Source organism: Pristis pectinata, chromosome 12 (assembly GCF_009764475.1).
Source record: "Pristis pectinata isolate sPriPec2 chromosome 12, sPriPec2.1.pri, whole genome shotgun sequence".
Taxonomy (NCBI): Eukaryota; Metazoa; Chordata; class Chondrichthyes; order Rhinopristiformes; family Pristidae; genus Pristis; species Pristis pectinata.
Genome location: NC_067416.1, coordinates 9,779,279 through 9,800,327, shown reverse-complemented (window position 1 = coordinate 9,800,327; position 21,049 = coordinate 9,779,279). Strand labels below are relative to the sequence as shown.

The following is a 21,049-nucleotide window of genomic DNA, read 5'->3' as shown; positions in this document are numbered from 1 at the left end:
CAGGAATGTGCTTAAGTTAAAATAAATGGATTAATGTAACCATTAATATAATGGCAATTGGAAAGTGCAGGAGATGGAATTGTATCAATCATAGTATGTGTTCTTTGAATTACACTTTGAAATTAAAAAACAGCACCATAAACAGTAGACAGTGTTTCAGCCCAGTGACTGTGAGAGCTCGGGTAGATTAATAAATGGATGATCTGCTGAAGTAAACAAGCTGAAGTGTGGTGCATCGGTTTCTCTACTTGTGCTGAGGCATCAATAAATAATTAAGTGCTATTCGATCTTAACAAAACTTCTTCAATGTGGGCTACATCTCAAATTGGCCTGAGCTGATTAACTGAGACTTATTAATTACCTCGGAGTTCCCTCATGTAACATGGGAGACCGTGGATTTATGTAAACTCATCTATCAGTGAACCTACTTCATGTGGGAACTCCCTCTCAATCACTGTCATTTCTCAATCCACCAAACACAAACATGGGAAAGTAGTAAATCATTCTATTTTTAGTGTTTTCCTTCAAGCTTTTTGAGGGATCTCCAATATGTTGACATTTGCCTCAACCTCCAAAGAATGGAAGGAATTGGAATTGGTTTATTATTGTCACTTGTACCGAGGTACAGTGAAAACCTTGTTTTGCATACCATTCAATATAGAATGTAGAGTAAAGTGTCACAGCAGTGCAGGTAGACAATAAGGTGCAAGGTCATAACAAGGTAGATTGTGAGGTCAAGAGTCCATCTTATTGTACTAGGGGACCATTCAATAGTCTTGCAACAGTAGGATAGAAGCTATCTTTGAGCCTGGTGGTACGCGCTTTCAGGCTTTTGCATCTTCTGTCTGATGGGAGAAGGGAGAAGAGAGAATGTCCCGGGTGGGTGGGGTCTTTGATTATGCTGGCTGATTTACCGAGACAGCGAGAAGGCAAGTAACAGGTACAGCCAGAGGCACAAGAAGTCCCTGATTATCTCGTCAAGTTGCTTTTCTAGTTGCTTAGACATCACTCAGTAAATAAGCTGTGTAAACAGCTTAGGGACTGGTTCTGTAAGGTGTCTGCTGACCTGCTGCCCACTTTATGGCAAGTGGTTGGAGAATCCCAGCAGGAATGTGCCCCCCATAAATAATGTCTCGAATAAGAGGCAGTAATGTGGGTAACTGTAACATGGGCGATGATATGCATTGCCTTTGCACCTTTTCCAATCTATATTGCAGGGAAGGAAATGTAATCAGAGAGTCACGATGTGATTTGAGTGAGTACCGTGGCATTGGGTATCTGCCTGATCTGTTCTAGGAGGACTGAGGTATTGCTGCACTTCATCCATGCAGGCTGAGCCCTGTAATCCTGTGTTATTTTCATTACTTCCCTTTATAAAAGCCTCTCCCACGCATAAGATATAAAGAGCAATTGATGGAGATGTAGAAGAGGCCACCCTCTGCCATTGTCCATTTTGCACTGTCACACATAGTCAGGATCAGCCCCAAGCAATTCCAGGAATCATAAGCTGCTCCGGAAACATGTTCAGTTTGGTCTAAAAAGCTGTCAGTATCTTCCAGTTGGTGCCTGACCTGACTGTCTCTGTTCAGTGGGTAGTAAAAATTGGGCACTTAGCCCAAGAATTGTAATCTAAAGTGGTTCTAGGAAAGTAAGTACAGGATCAGACTGGAAAGTGCAGAGACGCCAAGATCAGGTCATCTGTGATCTCATTAAATGGTGGAAGAGGGTGGAGAGGTTGAATGCCCTGTTTTGCTCCTATTTCCCTTTCTCACCTTTGCTGGTCAGTGCAGGTTCCACATCTACTGTTTTAGACAGTGATTGAACATTTCAAAGTAATTTCTTTTGCTGTAAAGATCTACAGGCTGGCTTGAACATACATAAAATACCATATATATTCAAGTCTTTCTTTAAGAACCTTTGCTTTGATTTTTTTTTAACAATTTTAGAACTTGTGACTACAGGTAGCTGCCTAAACCTTAATTCCTAAGCCCAGGTTTATAATTCTTGTATGCAACGAGTGGTTAAAAAGTTAGTTTTAAGTGTCATTTTCTGTACCTTCTGCAGTTGTGAGGCAAGGTTCAAAGTAGTTTAATTCTTTCTGTATTTGCTTCAGTAATTCCTGGGAGACTGAGAACATAGCTTCCTTCCATAGCTGCTTCGCCCTCGGTAGAATGACTTCATGTCATCTCCATGTTTTACTTCCTTGGTTCTTTATATCATGAAAAGGAAGTCAAACAAGGACACTTGATTTCACAATAGCCCTAATCTGGCTTTATCCATGTATCGTGGCCATCACCAAAGTCTAATGCTCCATCCAAAGTTAGCATCAAGAGCAGGCACAAAATGGCCTAAGTTCCCATTCGTAAGGACCAATAATATGCCTTAATTTTGTCTTCAGGTCCTGGGTGTTACTAGCTGTTTCTACACCTGCTACTTACCAATGCTGAAAAAGAAACTGAAGAAAATTAACTGGTGCTGAGTAAGGAGTATTTCTGTGTGGGGCAACTGTTTGGGATCACTGTGGTCAAAAATTAGGTTCATTAGTGAGAGATTTTTCATCAAGTCTGGATCTGACCATGTGCTGGAATCGAAGGGTTGGTACTCACCTTGGGAACGTACAGCCGATTTTGGGGCTAAGATTTAAAGCTAATCCACAAACCTTCTCCTTTAAGTGCCACAGTTGAATGGAATCTTCCTTTGTGGATATGTTCTACTGCTGTCCTGTCCTTCAAGAACAGATCAGCTCACTGCTCTTTAATGGAAACTTGCTGTGCACAAAATACGTATTTCACATAAGAGGGTGCGGAAGAGGTTTATCAAGATGCTGCTTGGATGAGAGGACATGTGCTCTAAGGAGAGGTTGGACAAACTTGCGTTGTTTTCTCTGAAGCGGTGGAGGCCGAGAGGAGACCTGATAGAAGTTTATAAGATAATGAGGGGCATAAATAGAGTAGACAACCGGTACCTTTTACCCAGGGTTGAAATGTCTAATACCTAGAGGGCATGCATTTAAGGTGAGGGGGGTAATTTCAAAGGAGATGTGCAGGGCAGGTTTTTACACAGAGAATGGTGGGTGGTAGAGGAGGCAAATACGATAGAGCCATTTACGAGGCTCTTAGATGGGCACATGAATATGAAGAAAATGGAGGGATATGGAAGTGTAGGGCAGAAGGGACTAGTTTAGAGTCATATAGAGCAATACAACACGGGTACAGGCCCTTCGGCCCAACCAGTCCATGCTGACCACGATACCCACCTAGCTAGTTTCCAATTTCCTGTGTTTGTCCCATATCCCTCTAAGCCCCACCCCTCCATGTACCTGTCCAAGTGCTTCTTAAATGATACCATTGTACCTGCCTCAACCACTTCCTCTGGCAGCTCATTCATATACTCACCACCCTCTGCGTTTAGTAGGCTTTTGATTACTAGTTTAATTAGTTCGGCCCAACATTGTGGGCCAAAGGGCCTGTTCCTATGTTATACTGTCCTTTGTTCTATTTTCAATGCTCACCCATATCATGACAGTGACCATAATTCAAAAGGATTATGTAACATTCTTGGAAAAGTACTATACAGAGTAGAAATTCATCACCAGTCAATTACGGTGTATGGAATGAACTTGGAAAGCATAATACAACACCCTAATTCTCCAGTGTAGTGTGCCACCAATAGCTGATGAATTTCTAAGCACTTAGTTCTTTGTTCTTTCATCTCAGCCCCAAATGATAAATCAATGGGCATTATCCTTTTATTTTTCAATAGCTTGAGACTGCATTAGTGAAGTCAAATGTCTCTACTCACGTCATTACCAGAGTTTCCTCTCCGGGTTCACCCAGTACTCCATCTACAAAGAGAGGAACTGAGGTGAAGCTGTACTTACTCCAGGATCTCCCTTCATCAAAGCTCAGCCTAGTTAAAACAACCAAATAATGACAAGAGTGTTACACAGGCAAAGAAATAATGGAGCAAAAAGCCTTGAGTGCATCAGTAGAATTACCTATGACTCACTGCATGTTAAGTGGATGTCTTATCAATAGCTTTATGATTGACTAAATTTCAAAAAGAGGTTCAGTTCTGACAGGGCTTCCTGTCATCACCATGGAAACCGCAGCCAGCCAATCAAAACAGTATGCTGATGTGAGTTGGCAGTGCAGAGTTTAGACCTGTTAGGTATTCCAGATTTGCATAAAGATTCATTCATTTAGTCTTAAAATATAGCTGTTTTGATGCACCCAACCCTTAAAAAGTAAACAGTTTCACATTTTTAAATAGAAGTGAGATTAATCTTGATATTCTTACAGATGAAATGGATTGTTAGCAGGAGTGCTTGAAACTGTTTGAAGGTGCAGTGGCAGCCGGAAAGGATGAGATAAACTGTTGAAGGAGCTTCATCGAATGGTATCCAGTTATCTACTACAAATAAATCTCAAATTGCAGTGCACAATATCACACAGCAAGTACAGGTGAAGAAGGCTTTTTGGACTATCTGCTCATGACTCACAGTTGTCAACCTGAAACCGTGGCAACAACAGCTCAGCCCTGCAGAGAGAAAGCTCATAGCTAACACAAATGGCCCCCATAACAGTCGATAAAATACTCTTCCACTCTTACTGGAGGAAAAGAGAGCAAAAGAGCCCTTTTTCTTAACTTTAGAAAAGGAGTTTTCCATATAACCTTCTCAGCCTGATCTGTAGGAATGTTAGCATTGTGGTTTTATTAACAGACTAACAGTCAAGAGGCCTACCTCTGTTCAATACCCCACCATGGCAACTTTGGAATTTTAATTCAGTTAGTTAATTAAATAAAAAAATGGGATCTGTTGTGGTATCTATGAAAATATTCAATTGTCCTGAAATCCTTTCCAATGCCCTGTAAGAGGAGGAAACTTGGTGCCCTTACCAGGTTTGGCCTATATGTAACTCCAGCCCCAGCCTCTGAATGGCATAACAAGCCACTCAGTTTTAATACCTGAGGGATGGGCAACAAATGCTGGTTCTGCCAGTGACATTCATCCCATGAACAAATTAGCAATAAAACGTAATGAAATTAGAGCTGATGTGTACATTAGCATTTGTTTCCCTTGCTGTCGTTTTGTCTTAAACCCACTTCTTTCAAAAACCTCAGATTTAATGTTATTAATTGGAAAATATACAACAAGCCACCTCGGGTGGGATAGGCCAAAGCTGGGTAGAGCAGATGGACCTTGAGGGAGACAAATGGACAGGTGAGGGAGCTCCAGAGAGAAGGATGGATCAGAATAAATGCTGTGCCTCTTGTTGGATTGGGAAGCAAATGAAGCACAGGTCACGGGGGGAGAGGGATATACCGCAGCCAGCTTTGGGGAGTGATGATGGAGTTGATGTAGAGGCAGAACGACCTGGGTGAGGTTATAAAATAATCAAGACAAGGGTGAGACATTTATAACCAACGCTCATTGGGTCTGGGAGCTAATGTTCATCAGTACTGTAATGTAAAGGTCAATAGTAAAATTTATGCAGAGTCACAGAGATGTACAGCATGCAAACAGGCCTTTTGGCCCAATTCGTCCATGCTGACCAGTGGGCACCAAGCTGCACGAACAGCATCTCCCTTACAGACTGACCCAGTGACGTTCTTACCTGAAATTCAGGCATGCAACACTTTTGCAGGAAAAGGTAACATACAATAGCTGCCGTGGCAGACTACTCTGTCCTTAGGCTCAGTGTCTCAGACGAGATTGCGCATGCAATCATCACCTGCAGACCCAAATATCGTGCTATGTCTGATGGTAAAGCCAAACCATTCTTGCCTGGTCTCTCACTATGGGCAGCCGGGGCATCTGAACTATTCTTAAATAAGAGTGAAACATTGTTATCTGAACTGGTGGCTGTCCGTGACAGATTGGTGACTGGGTGCCCCCATTTTCTGTGACTAATTTGCCAGAGTCTGGGTGGTTGGTTGGACCTGGATACCTGAAGTGAGGAAGGGACAAGCGTATAGTTGTAAGGAGGCATGCAAGAAAGAAACGCTTCAGTGTGGCACTTCTTGCAAAGCAGAGGACTCAGCGGAGATAGAACCCACCCAGTGACCAAGTTGGTTCTTGAACAACCCTAATCACTACCTCAGTATAGCAATACCATGACCACTTTGATCACTTTGCAATATAATGGACTTTTTTTTCTAATTGTATTCTTTCTTGTAAAACATTTGTAAAAATTGTGTATGATTTATGTTTAATTTATGTTTTTCTTGTGAATGCTGCTTATCTGGCGCTATGTATGTGTGATGTTGCTGCAAGTAAGATTTTCATTGCACCTGTGCACACATGGACTTGTGCATATGACAATAAACTTGACTTTGACTTTGCAGTGGAAGTTCTGACTTTATGTGTAGCCTAAGTTCACTGCCAAAACAAACTCTGGAGATATGATTTTGGCATCAGTTGTTTTGACCGATTGGAGTTTGATGGCAGCTTAGTGGTCAGCGAGGGCAGCAATGAGGGAGGCTGAAGATGCCCGAGGGAGGGCCAGAAGTGGTGGAACTAGGTAGCCTTTGTGGTGGACGGGATCTAGATCAGTTCAGATCTTTCTGGCCATCAGGGGTTCGACCAGTTGGATACAGCCTAAGAGTAGGATGCAGGGAATGGGATAGAGAAAGCACCAGGGGATGGAATGTATGGAAAGGCCATTGATGTGAAACATTAGCTCTGTTCCTCTCTCCACAAATGCTGCTTGATTTGCTGAGTATTTCTAGCAATCGCTAATACAATATCCAGGACTGGCTGAGCTTGAGCTATCATTCTATGCACCCACCTCCCATCTCCCCTACAGTCTGACCCAGTGGTGTTCTCACTTGAAATTCAGACATGCAACACTTTTGCAGGCAAAGGTGACATACTATAGCTGCTAAATAATCAGATTATGATTTAAATGGTGAAAGATTGCAGCATGCTGTTGTGCAGAGGGACTTGGGAGTGCTGGTGCATGAATCACAGAAGGTTAGTTTGCAGGTGCAACGGGTTATCAAGAAGGCAAATGGAATGTTGGCCTTCATTGCTAGAGGGATTGAATTTAGGAGCAGGGAGGTAATGCCGCAACTGTACAGGGTACTGGTGAGGCTGCACCTGGAGTACTGTATGAAGTTCTGGTCTACTTACTTGAGGAAGGATATACTGGCTTTGGAGGCTGTGCAGAGGAGGTTCACCAGGTTGATTCCGGAGATGAGGGGGTTAACCTATTGAGTCGTCTGGGACTATACTCATGGAATTCGGAGAATGAGAGGGGATCTTATAGAAACATATAAAATTATGAAAGGGATAGATAAGATAGAGGCAGGAAGGTTGTTTCCACTGGTAGCTGAGACTAGAACTAGGGGACTTAGCCTCAAAATTCGGGGGAGTAGATTTAGGATGGAGATGAGGAGAAACTGCTTTTCCCAGAGAGTAGTGAATCTGTGGAATTCTCTGCCCAGGGAAGCAGTAGAGGCTACCTCATTAAATATATTTAAGACACAGTTAGATAGATATTTGCATAGTAGGGGAATTAAGGGTTACAGGGTAAAGGCAGTTTGGTTGATATGAATCCATGGCCAGATCAGCCATGATCTTATTGAATGGCGGAACAGGCTCGACGGGCCAGATGCCCTACTCCTGTTCCTATTTCTTATGTTCTTATTGTGTTCTTATGTGTCAGATTGGACGCAGATCTACTCTGTCCATCGGCTCAGTGTCTTATAGAAGGCTGCGCTTGCAGTCAACCTGCAGACCTCAAACTCCCCATCCACAGTTAATACTGGACCAAAGCTCCCTCACAACCCTTATTTATAGCTGCACTCTCTCCACATACTCAGTTAATGCTGGGCTCTTTCCCCATCCCTTATGTAAAGCTGCATTCTCTCCCTACCCTTACCTCTCGCCACCCGCCCCTCTCCCATCCTACACCCCATTTTATGCCAGCTCCTTTCTCCTCCAGTACTTCCTCTATCTGTTGGCCATTACTAGCTGCCATTAGTCCAGGAGTCAAACAGTCAGGCACCTCGTTGTGTGAATACTGGCAAATCATCTGTGGGACTCTAATCCATCACATGTGACTACCAGGGTGAAGATTCAACAATTAATTGGTCCAGTAATTCCCTGCAATGGGAGGGAAAAAGCAAACCAGATGAAGCAAAGAGTGGCCAAACAAACACATTTGATTTTTATAGAGCTCACAGTGCACCAGCCTCACTGTGAATCAGATTGAAGCCTAGAATTCCCTGCAGGTTCAGTTCTGCATTGATCCAGCCAAAAATTCATCAACTTTCAATTTACAACCCCTGCCATCAGATAGGAGGTTAAGTTGAAACTACCACAGGCAGCTATGATTAAAAGAGTCCAACCAGCAATTGGCATGGTTGGAATCATTCACGTTGTCATTCTGCCAACCGTCTCTCAGCTAATGCGGAGTGAAGCAGTGAAGCAAATCCTTGCTTTTCTTTTAAATATTCATTCTAGAACGTGAGTGTCATTGAGCAGACCAATGTTTATTTCTTGTCCTTCGCTGCCCTTGAGAAGCTGGGAGTGATCTACCCACTTATCCATATGGTGAAGGTGGTCCCGCAGTGTTGCCAGATAAGATCAGAAGATGGGCAGTGAGAAACATGTTGGTTCAAAGGTAGACATCTCAGTGGGGGTCGTTGTCCTGATTTGGCTTTTGGACTGCACATAGACAACTGTGAGAAGTTGAGCAGAGATCTTTGAGACCTGATTTACACTGGTTCTTCCAAAACCTCTCTCATTTTCTCTTTCTCTGGCTACCTTTCAAGCCTCCTAAAGTTTTTGTACCATTCTATTGAAGTCAATAGGATGAACTTTGAAGGCAGAGTGTATTGAGCTATTCAATCTATATAGCATGCTTAGGATTGCTGATCATGGGTGGATTTCTCATCGAGAGTCTCTACTTAGAAACTTTTGTATGACAAAATCAATGCCAATTATAGATTGTGGAACAAGAGGCACTTCTTCCCTAGGAGTGGCAAAGGTTTTGGGAGAAAGGGCTAACTCCATGGTGTGATGGTTAGTGTTGGTAGATTAGTAGAAGAGAAGATTTATGAGAATGTTTTCAGGACTCAAACAATGGGAAGAGTTTGGGCAGGCTGGGACTTTGGAGCAACAAACAAGATACTGGAGGAACTCAGCGGGTCAGGCAGCATCTGTAGAGGGAAATGGACAGTCGATGTTTCGGGACGGGAACTTTCATCTGGACTAGGAACAGAGAACAGTACAGCAGTGGACAGGCCATTCGGCCCATGATGTTGTTCTGATTTTAATGCCAATCTATATTAAATGTCTTTTTCCTGTGTAGCATCCATGTCCATCCATTCCCTTCATATTCATGTGTCCATCTAAAAGCCTCTTAAACTCCACTAAACTGCCTGCTTCCACCACTACCCCTGGTAACCCATTCCAGGCACCTACCACTTTCTGTGTAAAAAACTTGCCCCTCACGTCGTCTTTAAACTTTCCCCCTCTAACCTTAAAAGCATGTCCTCTGGTGTTTGACATTTCTACCCTGGGGGAGAAGATTCTGACTGTCTACCCTATCTATGCCTCTCATAATTTTAAAAACCTCTATCAGGACTCCCTTCAGCCTCCGACGCTCCAGGGAGAACAACCCAAGTTTGTCCAACCTTTCCTTACAGCTCATTCCCTCTGATCCAGGCAGCATCCTGGTAAACCTCTTCTGCTCCCTTTCCACAGTCTCCACATCCTCCCTATAATGGGGTGACCAGAACTGCCCACATTATTCCAACTGTGGTCTGACTAAAGTTTTATACAGCAGCAGCATGACTTCCTTACTCTTATACTCAACACCTCTACCAATGAAGGCAAGCGTGCCATATGCCTCCTTTACCACATTATCCACTTGTGAAGCCATTTTTAGTGAACTATGGACCTGGACCCCGAGATATCTGTTCTTCAGTGTTATTAAGGCGCCTACTATTTAACCGTATGCTTTCTCCTTTCATTTGACCTCCCAAAGTGCAACACCTCACACTTGCCCAGATTAAACTCCATCTGCCACTGCTCTGCCCATATCTGTAACTGATCTATATCCGGCTGTATTCTTTGATAGTCCTTTACACTGTCCACAGCTCCACCAATCTTGGTGTCATCCACAAACTTGCTAATCCACCCGTCTACATTTTCATCCAAATCATCGATGTATATCACGAACGACAGAGATCCCAGCACCGATCCTTGTGGAACACCACTGGTTACTGACCTCCAGCCAGAATAACAGCCTCCCACCCCGACTCTCTGTCTTCTATGGGCAAGCCAGTTCTGAATCCAAGCTTGCAATTCACCCTGGATCCCAGGCATCTTTATCTTTATCTTCTTAATCAACCTACCATGAGGGACCTTATCAAATGCCTTACTGAAGTCCATGTAGATAATGTCTAGTGCTTTACCCTCATCAAGTACCTTTGTCACCTCCTCAAAACACTCATTCAAGTTTGTAAGGCATAACCTGCCCCATACACAGCCATACTGACTGAGCCTAAGCAGGCCGTGCCTTTCCAAATGTGCATAAATCCTATCCTTCAGTATCCTCTCCAATAGCTTCCCTGCCACTGACGTGAGGCTCACTGGCCTATAATTACCTGGATTCTCCCTATTTATCCTCTTGAACAAAGGCACAACATTTGCTACTCTCCTCTACTCTGGGACCTCGCCTGTTGCTAGTGAGGACACAAAGATCCTTGTCAAAGCCTCAGCAATTTCCTCACTTGCTTCTTTCAATATTTTGGGATATTTGCCATCAGGCTCTGGGGACTTGTCCACCTGAATGCTTCTCAGAAGACCCAGTGCTACCTTCTCCTTAATCTCAAAATGTTCCAGTACATTAGCATGTCTCACTCTTTCATTATCCTCCAAATCCTTCTCCTCGGTAAATACTGATGCAAAGTACTCATTTAGTACCTCAGCCACTTGTTCTGACTCCAAGAACAAATTCCCTCCTTTATCCTTGAGTGGACCTACCCTCTCCTCAGTAATCATCTTTTTCTTAACAAGTGTATAAAATGCCTCGGTATTCTCCTTGATCCTGCTCACCAAAGACACTTCATGGCCCCCTTTGGCCTTCCTAATCACCTGCTTGAGCACTTTCCTGCTATCTTTATGTTCCACAAGGGCCCAGACCGATTTTAGCTTCCTCAACCTTACATGCTTCCTTTTTCTTCCTGACTAAATTTAGGACCTCTCGGGTTCCCTTACCTTACCATCCTTGTCCTTACTCCTTACCGGAACATGCCAATCCTGAACTCTGATCAGCTGGTCTTTAAAAACTCCCACATGTCAGAGGTGGACTTGTCCAATAGCAGCTGCTACCAATCAATGCCCCTTAGCTCCTGCCTTATCCTTTGCCTTCCCCCAATTTAGTTCCTTCCCGCAAGATCCGATTTTATCCTTACTCATAACTATCTTAAAACATAATGAGTTGTGGTCACTATTCCCAAGATGTTCCCCCACTATCAGGTCTGTCACCTGGCCTGGCTCATTTCCCAAAACTTGGGTTGTTCTGTCCTCTAGTTGGACTCTCCAAGAACCTCTCTTGGAGGCACTGAAGAAATCCCTCCCCCACCCTCTATCTAAGCTTCTTGTATTAAGAACACTGGGGAAGTTAAAGTCCCCCACTTCGACAACCCTGTTGTTTCTGCACCTTTCCATAATGTGTCTACATATCTGTTCCTCCACCTCTCAGCGGCCATTGGGGGGCCTGTAGTATAATCCGATCAGCGTAATTGCACGTTTCTTATTTCTGAGCTCCACTCAAATTACCTCTGTGGATGAGCCCTCCAGTACGTCCTGAGTACTGCTGTGACATTCTCCCATGTCAGTAGTGCAACCCCTCCACCTCTTTCACCACCCCTCTCTATCACATCTAAAACAACCAAACCCAGGAACGTTGAGCTGTCAGTCCTGTCCCCCACCAAGTCTCTGTTGTGGCAACAACATTGCAATTCCATGCACTGATCCAGGCTCTAAGTTCATCCTCCTTATCCAAAATACTCCTTGCGTTGAACACATTTCAGCCCATCAGTCCCACCATGTTTATTAGCCTGCCTCTTGCTCTCCCTCCTTTCAGTCTTACTTGTCATACCATCGTTCTTGCCCTCAACCTTCCCACCTGCTGCCCTGCTGCTGTGGTTCTCATCCCCCTGCACTCTAGTTTAAACCCTCCCGAGCAGCACCAGCAAACCTCCCAGTGAGGACATTGGTTCCCCTCCAGTTCGGGTGCAAACCGTCTTGTTTGTACAGGTCCCACCTGTCCTGGAAGAGAGCCCAATGATCTGTAAATCTGAAGCCCTCCCTCCTGCACCAACTCCTTAGCCACGTATTGAACTGTATTATGTATCTATTTCTCACCTCACTAGCACATCACTAGGACAAGGACTTTAAAGGCTGGGACTTTATTAGTTGGAGCATAGGAGACTGAGAGGTGACCTTATAGATGTGTATAAGATCATGAAGGACATAGATAGGGTGAATTAACACAGTCCTTTTTTCCCAAGGAAAGGGAATCAAAAACTAGAGGGCATAGTTTTAAGGTGAGGGGGGAGAGGGACGTGTGGGGCAATATCTTCATGCAGAGGGTGATGTGTATATGGAATAAGCTGCCAGAGGAAGTGGTTGAGGCAGGTACAATAACAACATTTAAAAGACACTTGGACAGGTACATGGATAGGAAAAGTTTAGAGAGATATGGGCCAAACGCGGGCAAATGGGACTAGCTTAGATGGACATCTTGGTCAGCATGGATGAGTTGGGCTGAAGGGCCTGTTTCTGTGCTGTATTACTTTATGACCCTATGACTCCATGATGCTTTTGTGAAAACGGACGGGGTTGTTTTCTAAACACATAATAATGCTTTGCAAATGACAAATCTAAACAGAAGTTGGAGCCAAACAACCAGGTCTAGTGCAATGGCAACATCGTTGTATTATTGTCCATCACAGTTCCATTTCAAGGACCACAAAAATTTTGAAAGTAATTTTTATTCCAATTAGTCTCTCCATTTTTCAAAAGGATAACTGTGATGTTACTCTAAACAGAATTCTATAATGAGTGGATATATTTCCCATGTATCTAACGGAGATACAAACCAGAAAGGCATTCCAACTTGGACAAGACATGAACGAAGCAGGTCTAGGAGTGACTGGGGCATTTGTACATTGTGCTGGAATTTGGGGATATTGGAAATAGATGCTATGGGTTGTGGGAAAAGTGGAAGAGAGGATTGTGGAGAAACCGGACATGGGGATCTGAGTGCCAGCAAGAATGTGGGGAATGGGATCAACTACAGGAATCCTGTTGGTGAGAGCAATGATTGGAGGCATTTCAGAGTATGGAAGGATTGGGTAGGGAATCTTATTTTATGTAAGAGGACTAAAGCTGTACACAGTACTCCAGGTATGGTCTCACCAAGGTCTTATATAATTGCAAATTATTCCACTTAGCTGGGATGATAAAAGCAACAATTACCACAGATGCCGGATTGGTTGAGGTGTGTGTTTAATGGCCACCAATGCACCACCTTGATCCAGGAATAAAATGCTGTGTTCCTCTTCAAATATCTGGGTATCGGGAGGAAACACATTGAGATTAATGTCATTCAGGTAGAGAGAGGAACATTTGACAGAATCATCTATTCATTAAAATTGAAGAAAAATACATTGATGGCTTTAACAAATCAAATGAAACTCGTTATGTCTGCACAATTGGAAAATCTATTTCACCCATACCAAACAACTTTAGTAGTGAAGTTCAGTGAATGTTAGAAATCCAAATAATATGTTAGATCAGAAGAACATTAATGATGGCTCATCATCATCAAAGCGTAAACTGTGTAGCAGGACCAGTTATAGATTATTTCTGAAATAATCTATCGGAGAAAGACAGGTGGTAGCCAAGGACAAGACTTTGAGCTTGCAGATACTACCTTGAGATAAGGCATTCATTAAACTGAAGCAAGTGAAATGCGAGATGAAGTTACTTCACTGAACTTTGAACCAACCATGAACATCTATTGTTATGGAACCAATTATTGAAGTATGTTTATAACAAACATGAAGTTAACATGGATAGAAAGAATACAAATACGAATTAATGTCCAGCTTCTCCACTGTAGTGAGCTGGGATGACAAACCTTGGTCTAATGGGGAAAAAAATTGAGAGATTGTCAGTTTTCCCACTCCACGTTGTTATTTTTTGTTTAATCCACATGCTAGTGTTGAAACAAATGTAATCTCTTTAAGAGAAAATCTTCCTGTATGTTTCTATCTGGGCAAATTCGGGACCATAATTCCCACTCTAATACTCATAGGGTATAGGGCGGCATGGTAGTGTATTGGTTAGCGCCAGCGACGGGTTCAATTCCTGCCGCTCTCTGTAAGGAGTTTGTACGTTTTTCCCGTGTGTCCGCATGGGTTTCCTCTGGGTGCTCCGGTTTCCTCCCACATTCCAAAGACATACAGGTTAGGAGCTGTGGGCATGCTATGTCGGCGTCGGAAGAGTGGCGACACTTGTGGGCTGCCCCCAGCACATTCTCAGTAACGCAAAAAAAAGATGCATTTCACTGTGTGTTTCAATGTACATGTGACTAATAAATAAATCTTATCTTCTATCTTATCAAGATGAGAGGTGCATTAATAACACACTCAATAGAAACATGATTAAGCTATTCAAAGATGATGCAACTTTTTAGAATTTACTACTCTAAAATGGCCAACCAGTGAAGTACAAATGCAGTGATTAAATCTGGATTTTTCTGCTTAATTGGCCCACATATATAACTAAATCACTTATCGGTAGAATAAGATTGAACTTGTTACACACAAGGCACAAGGAAAATTTCTCTCATTTCTCCAACAAGTTGCATACATCAAGTGTACTGGGCCTATCACACATAGCCTTGATGTGCTACAGGTTGAGAGTCAGTTCCATCATTAATGGAAGCAGAAGCTACCCAAACTGCTCAACTAGATTGAAAACGCCCTATAATTCTGAATGTGAACTTTCACTCTATTTTCACAGGCTGAGCAAATCCTTGCCCTCATTAGTATTGTTATAATGTCTAGGGCTGTACTTCTATCATGGGCTGTTTTTGTTATGCGAAATATTTGAAGTGCTAAATAAACCATGAAATTCATCAATCAGTATCTGTTAAAGACTGATATATTTCACAGGATTTCTGGCTTCAGGGATTTTGATGGACTACGAAAAATAGTCCATAAACAAAATTGTCCTCATTTCTGTCAGCTAAAGCATGCAAACCCGTCTGCCCTTCTTCTTATTTCGAATCCTGGAGACACATGGGGCACAAACAAGCCATTTATTTGTCAGTTCTGAAGACAAAATGAATGACTACCCCTAGAACAGCCCATCTTTATTGTCAAACTTTGATGTTTCTGATTGACTGATTTGATGAATGATCATTTCCTCTACTTCTGAATGGGCCAAATTATATTTTTTTTCAGTAATCACTCATTTCTGAAGTATTATTTTGGCCAGGAACAAATAAAAATGTTTGCATGTTGAAGGTAATTAAACATACAAGGAACTGGATGAATATTTGCTTAAGTGGGATTGATGAATCTGGAATTACTTCCATTTAGACAAAATCTCTTCATGTTGAATTGGCTTAAAGTGTTTCACTCAATTAATTACCCTGGAAATGTGGTAACTGCTGTTACACAGACACAATAAACAGGGACAAGTATTGACACAGATGAACCAACTCCTTAAAGAAAGTAATGGGTGCTAACAAACACAGAAACATGATCAATAATGCTGGGGAGAAACAAAACCTCTTGCTTGTTTGAAACTGGTCTTCTCTCAACCTACTGAGGAACTTTGGTGATGAAATGAAACTAGTCAGGACTAAATAAAATTGGAGGTTAATATTAAGGATATTTCAGTCTTTGATTGCCGTTAGGTGTTAGGGAGAGATTGAACAACTCCTTATCTCATTGGAAGTTTTGCCTGTTAATTAGAACATAGAACACTACAGCACAGTGCAGGCCCTTCGGCCCACAATGTTGTACTGACATTTTATCCTTCTCTAAGATCTATCTAACCCTTCCCTCCTACATTGCCCCCTATTTTTCTATCATTCATGTGTCTATCTAAGAGTCTCTTAAGTGTCCCTAATGTATCTGCCCCCACAACCTCTGCCGGCAGTGCACTCCACACACCCACCACTCTCTGTGTAAAAAACTTACCCCTGACATCCCCCTTGTACCTTCCTCCAATCACCTTAAAATTATGTCCTCTCGTCGTGTTAGCCATTGTTGCCCTGGGGAAAAAGTCTCTGACTGTCCCGTCAATCTATGTCTCTTATCATCTTGTACACCTCTATCAAGTCACCTCTCATCCTTCTTCTCTCCAAAGAGAAAAGCCCGAGCTCGCTCAACCTATCCTCATAAGACATGCTCTCTAATCCAGGCAACATCCTGGTAAATCTCCTCTGCACCCTCTCTAAAGCTTCCACATCCTTTCTATAATGAGGTGACCAGAACTGAACACAATAAATTCCACTAATGTCCTTGGCAGTTAAATTGACATGTTGGCAAGTGGACCTGGTTGTGATGTGCTCTCCATGTTGATGATGATACCACCTCAGTCCAAATTAGAAGGCTGACCACCCACATCCAAACTTTGTTGGAAATGTGTCCGATGTCTGATAAACTTTGACCACTTTACTAGGGACCCTCTAAGTCTTGCTGAAAGGTCTTTGACCTGAAACGTGAATCACGTTTTCTTTTCATGGATGCCTTATAATCTTCTGAGTACTTCTAACATTAAACATTTTAATTTTAGGTTGGACCTTTAAGTATTTTAAATAAGGGGCTTTGTTCTGGGATCACTTTTTACCCACTTGATCACCAACTTGTTTATTTGTATTTCTGTGATCCCTGGTTAGTGGAGGGGTCAACATAGACCACCAAAGAGACTTTGAACATAAATATTGTTTTGCACATTTTAAACCCAATGTAGAGCCAATACATTTCTCTTGGCTTGTCAGCAATCATTGCTAGCTCTCCCTTTGGGCTTGTCTTCCCACCTCACCACAAACTAACCTTAGAGACTCCCCCAGGTTTTGCAACTTTGAATACTGGAGTCATTACATTATAGGGATGAAATTACTGAATCTCCAGCCCTTCTCCTCAAGATACTTTCACTGATATTTCTTATTAGTCATAACTGGGACGTGTGCATCCCTGCCGAGATCCGGCATCTATTGCCCATCCCTAATTGCCCTTGAGAAGGTGGTGGTGAGCTGCCTTCTTGAACTGCTGCTGTCTGTCTGGTGAATGTACTCCCACAGTGCGGCTGGGCTTATTGTTTCAGGGTTCCGAAACAGAAGGGATGGGAATACACCTTCAAGTCAGGATGGCGTGTGTCTTGGTGAGCCAGACATCAGTCACAGATGGTGGTGGCTCTATATAGAGTCAAGGATCATTGAGACATAGAGCATGGATGAGGTCCTTCAGCCCACCACGTGAACCCTGACTGGCAACCACCCATTGACATTAATCCTACATTAATTCCATGTTTTATTCTCCCCACACTCCCGTCAACTCCCTCCAGAGTCCACCGCTCACCGACACACTCAAGAGACTGGAACAAATAAAAGCCTGGAGGAACTCAACGTGTCAGGCATCATCCGTGAAGGCGAAGGGATAGTCGACGTTTTGGATTGAGACCCTGGATCAGGAATGTTTCAGGTCGAGTCCCCAATGTCTGACCCGCTGAGTTCCTCCAGCAGCTTTTACATTAGGGACAATTTACATTGGCCAATCAACCTACCGACGTGCATTTCTTTGGGATGTGGGATGAAACTAGAGCACCCAGAAGAAAGTCACATGGTCACCGAGAGAACATGCAGACTCCACACAGACAGCACCCAAGGTCAGGATTGAACCCAGGTCTCTGGTGCTATGAGACAGCACCTCTACTAGCTGCACCACTGTGCCGTCCACATCTCTTCTGGTGCAGAAGAAAAACAGATTTAGGAGGAACAATTGAAAAAAACTTGGAGACTTGCTGCAGTGCATTCTGATAAAACAATGCTAACAGTGGTATTTGACTTCTAGCAGCATCAGAATGGAGCCTGATCCTGTCCCTCCGATACTCAAACACATACACTTTCCAGACATCAAATATGGGACTCCCCAGATACCAACACCCAGTGTAGAGCAGGAGGTAGCAGTTCAACTTGTGCAATGATGAAGCACAACGGAACGGAACACTGGGTGGGCATAAAGACACAACTAAAGTGATTCTGTCCACCAGAACAGGGACAAACTTCTGCCCCTAGGTTCAAGCCCGGGATCTTCTGGTTTGGGATTTAACCACTTATTAAGAAGCAAGCTACTTCTAGGATTTGTTCTGAAGTAAAAATCAAAAAAAAACTGCAGCTGCTGGAAACCTGAAACTAAACCAGAAAATGCTGGCAAAACTCAGCAGGTCAGGCAGCGTCTATGGAAAGAGAAACAGGTTTGTGTTTGTGACCCCTCATCATAGATGCTGTCTGGTCTGCTGAGTTTATCAAGTGTTTTCTGTTCTTCTTTTGGACTGAGGTAAGCTCATGGCTGTGTGCTCAAAATCACTCTTTCGGCAGACAGTCACTTTGAGTTACAGTTGGGTTTGGACAGCCTTTGAGAATATTCATTTCTTACATTTGTTAATTGCATTCCTTGACTAAAATTTGTTGAATTCGCCCACACGTACATCTCGCAGTAACTGCTCTGCCATCTAAATTCAGTCCTTTGTTAGAGCGTAGAAAATAGCTGTCAAATTATTTATCAGAAAACCTTCAAAAAGTTCTTTTTGATGTTGTGCAACATTCTGGTGAACAATGTAGTTTTGTTTTATTGGCAGAAGTTTACTGAATTTTTGGCAGGATGAGCTATTGCTGCATCACATATGGATCTTGCTTATAGACACAACAGAGTAACAATTCATCATTGGCCTCTACTTAGGTACAAGTGCCAGACTCCCATTCAAGTCACAGAGTCATACACCGTGCTAACAGGACCTTCAGCCCCACAAATCCATGCTGATCATCAAGCACTTAATTACACTAATCCTAAATTAATCCCATTTCATTCTTCCCTCATTCCCAGATTCGACCACTTCCCGATACACTGGACGCAATTTACAGCGGCCAATTAACTGACCGACTTGCGTGTCTTTGGGATGTGGGAGGACACCAGAGCACCCAGAGGAAACCCACACGGTCACAGGGAGAACGTGCAAGCTCCACACAGACAGCACCGGAGGTCAGGACTGAACCCGGGTCACCAGAGCTGTGAAACATCAGCTTTACCATCAGTACAATTGTGCCACCCATTGGCTGTTCTGGAACCAGATAAGAATTAGGAAATACTCTGGGAGGAGATATTCAAACACCCTCTTGGTGCATGTGATCTCAGAATCTAAACTAATGCATCAGGACATCATTGCTTTTACTCAACTATTCTGTACATCAAATTGCGTCATTAATAGTGAGTGGGCCAATTTTGAGTGCTTCCATCATACCACGGGCTTGAGTTTACTGGGGACAGACAAGGTTTGTTTTACTTGAAGTCACCTGCCTAGAAATTCAACTTGACTCGTCCTGCTAGCAGTGGATGAAATTCTAAACAGCACACTCTTGAGAAGGTGTCAGGCACATCTTTTTTTGAAAATTTATTGACATAAATGTCAGCTGTAAATTGGCTCAGTGAACGTGTTCACATTTCTGAATCAGCAAGTTATGGCCTCAAACTCTCCACCGTGAGTAGAAAACATCAATAGTGCCGACACCTTGTCAAAGGTGCTGTCTTCTGGATCAAGCGATTAACCAACACTGCCTGTTAACTCTGACAGTATGCTCCTCCGATGTCTTGGAAAACATTGCTCCTCCAGTTTAACTGGTCAGCTATCTCATTGCTTTGTTCTCGGGACTTTAGTGGTATCGAGGCTGCAGGCAGCACAGGAATAAATCCAGACTATTGCTGGGCTTTAAGACGGGATCTTGATTTAGTAGCATTCAGTCATAATCCCGAGGATGGTAGCTCTGCACCAGTGGCTTTCAAATGTCCCAACCTGCGGTTCCTCTCATACTGAGCAGGATCACTGATGCAACAACACATTGTCAGCAGGGTAAAATTACTGTCGCAAGCAAACAAAAACAAACTGCTGGTGGAGCTCAGCAGGTCAGGCAGCATCTGTGGGGAGAGATGGATGATTGACATTTCAGGTCGAGATTATGTGTCTTCATTAAACTATTGTCAATTGCCTCTGTTAACTCAGCCAAGGAAGGTTGGGCCCTGGTTCATGAGCCAAAAGCATCATTACCTGTCTCCAGGAGTTCCCTCCGTCTGATGAGATGAACATGCTGCCAGTGGGACTGTCCTTGTCCATTTTTAGCTCAGGGCCGATGTTGCCTGAAATTCAAGTAAAGCCACCAGAGATCAGTCTTGATTGCACAGAAACAGTTTCAACTCACAGCTACAACTTAACCGCTACCTGAAAATGCAAGAAGACAAAAAAATCCTTTGTTTGTGAAGCACCTTTCACTCTCCCAAGACACACATTTAGGCAATGACGTTCCTTGAAATGTTGCAATGTCGTCACTTTAAGACTAGCTGCCAACACGGTGCCTCCAACTTGTGTCTTGCATTGATCAGGTACAAAACCCATGCATTTAGAGGGCTGCTTCTGCAGTGCCACAATCTCACAGAGGAAGCAGAATTTGTAAGGGAGTCAGTACTCAGAAGTTACTAACTGAACGAAGGCTCCTCACGAGCATCTGTCCCCTCATAGGGATCTGCACTGCAAAAATGCTTCCCCTATTATAATGATTTAAACAGAAACAGAAGATTTTAAAAGTTTGTTCATCAGCATCTCAGAGGAATAATTTGCATGAGTTCATACTCAGGGGTACACCAACGGGAAACAAGGTTGAGAACAGTCTCTCATTTGACATGAGATATGAGGCAAGAAAACTCACTAAAATGGAGTACCAGGTATAGACAACTTACT

The 21,049-nt window shown here is 43.1% G+C and overlaps 1 protein-coding gene across 1 annotated transcript in view; it reads right to left on the bottom strand.

Moving 5' to 3' along the window:
* Window positions 1-21,049, bottom strand: part of LOC127576893 (VPS10 domain-containing receptor SorCS1-like) — an 856,973-nt gene that overhangs the window by 113,014 nt on the left and 722,910 nt on the right. Inside the window, exons 12-14 of the mRNA XM_052027714.1 lie at window positions 20,363-20,451; window positions 13,502-13,593; window positions 3,802-3,909 (exon numbers count right to left, since the gene is read on the bottom strand). Coding sequence (XP_051883674.1) covers window positions 3,802-3,909; window positions 13,502-13,593; window positions 20,363-20,451 — 289 coding nt within the window. The remainder of the gene's footprint in view (window positions 1-3,801; window positions 3,910-13,501; window positions 13,594-20,362; window positions 20,452-21,049) is intronic.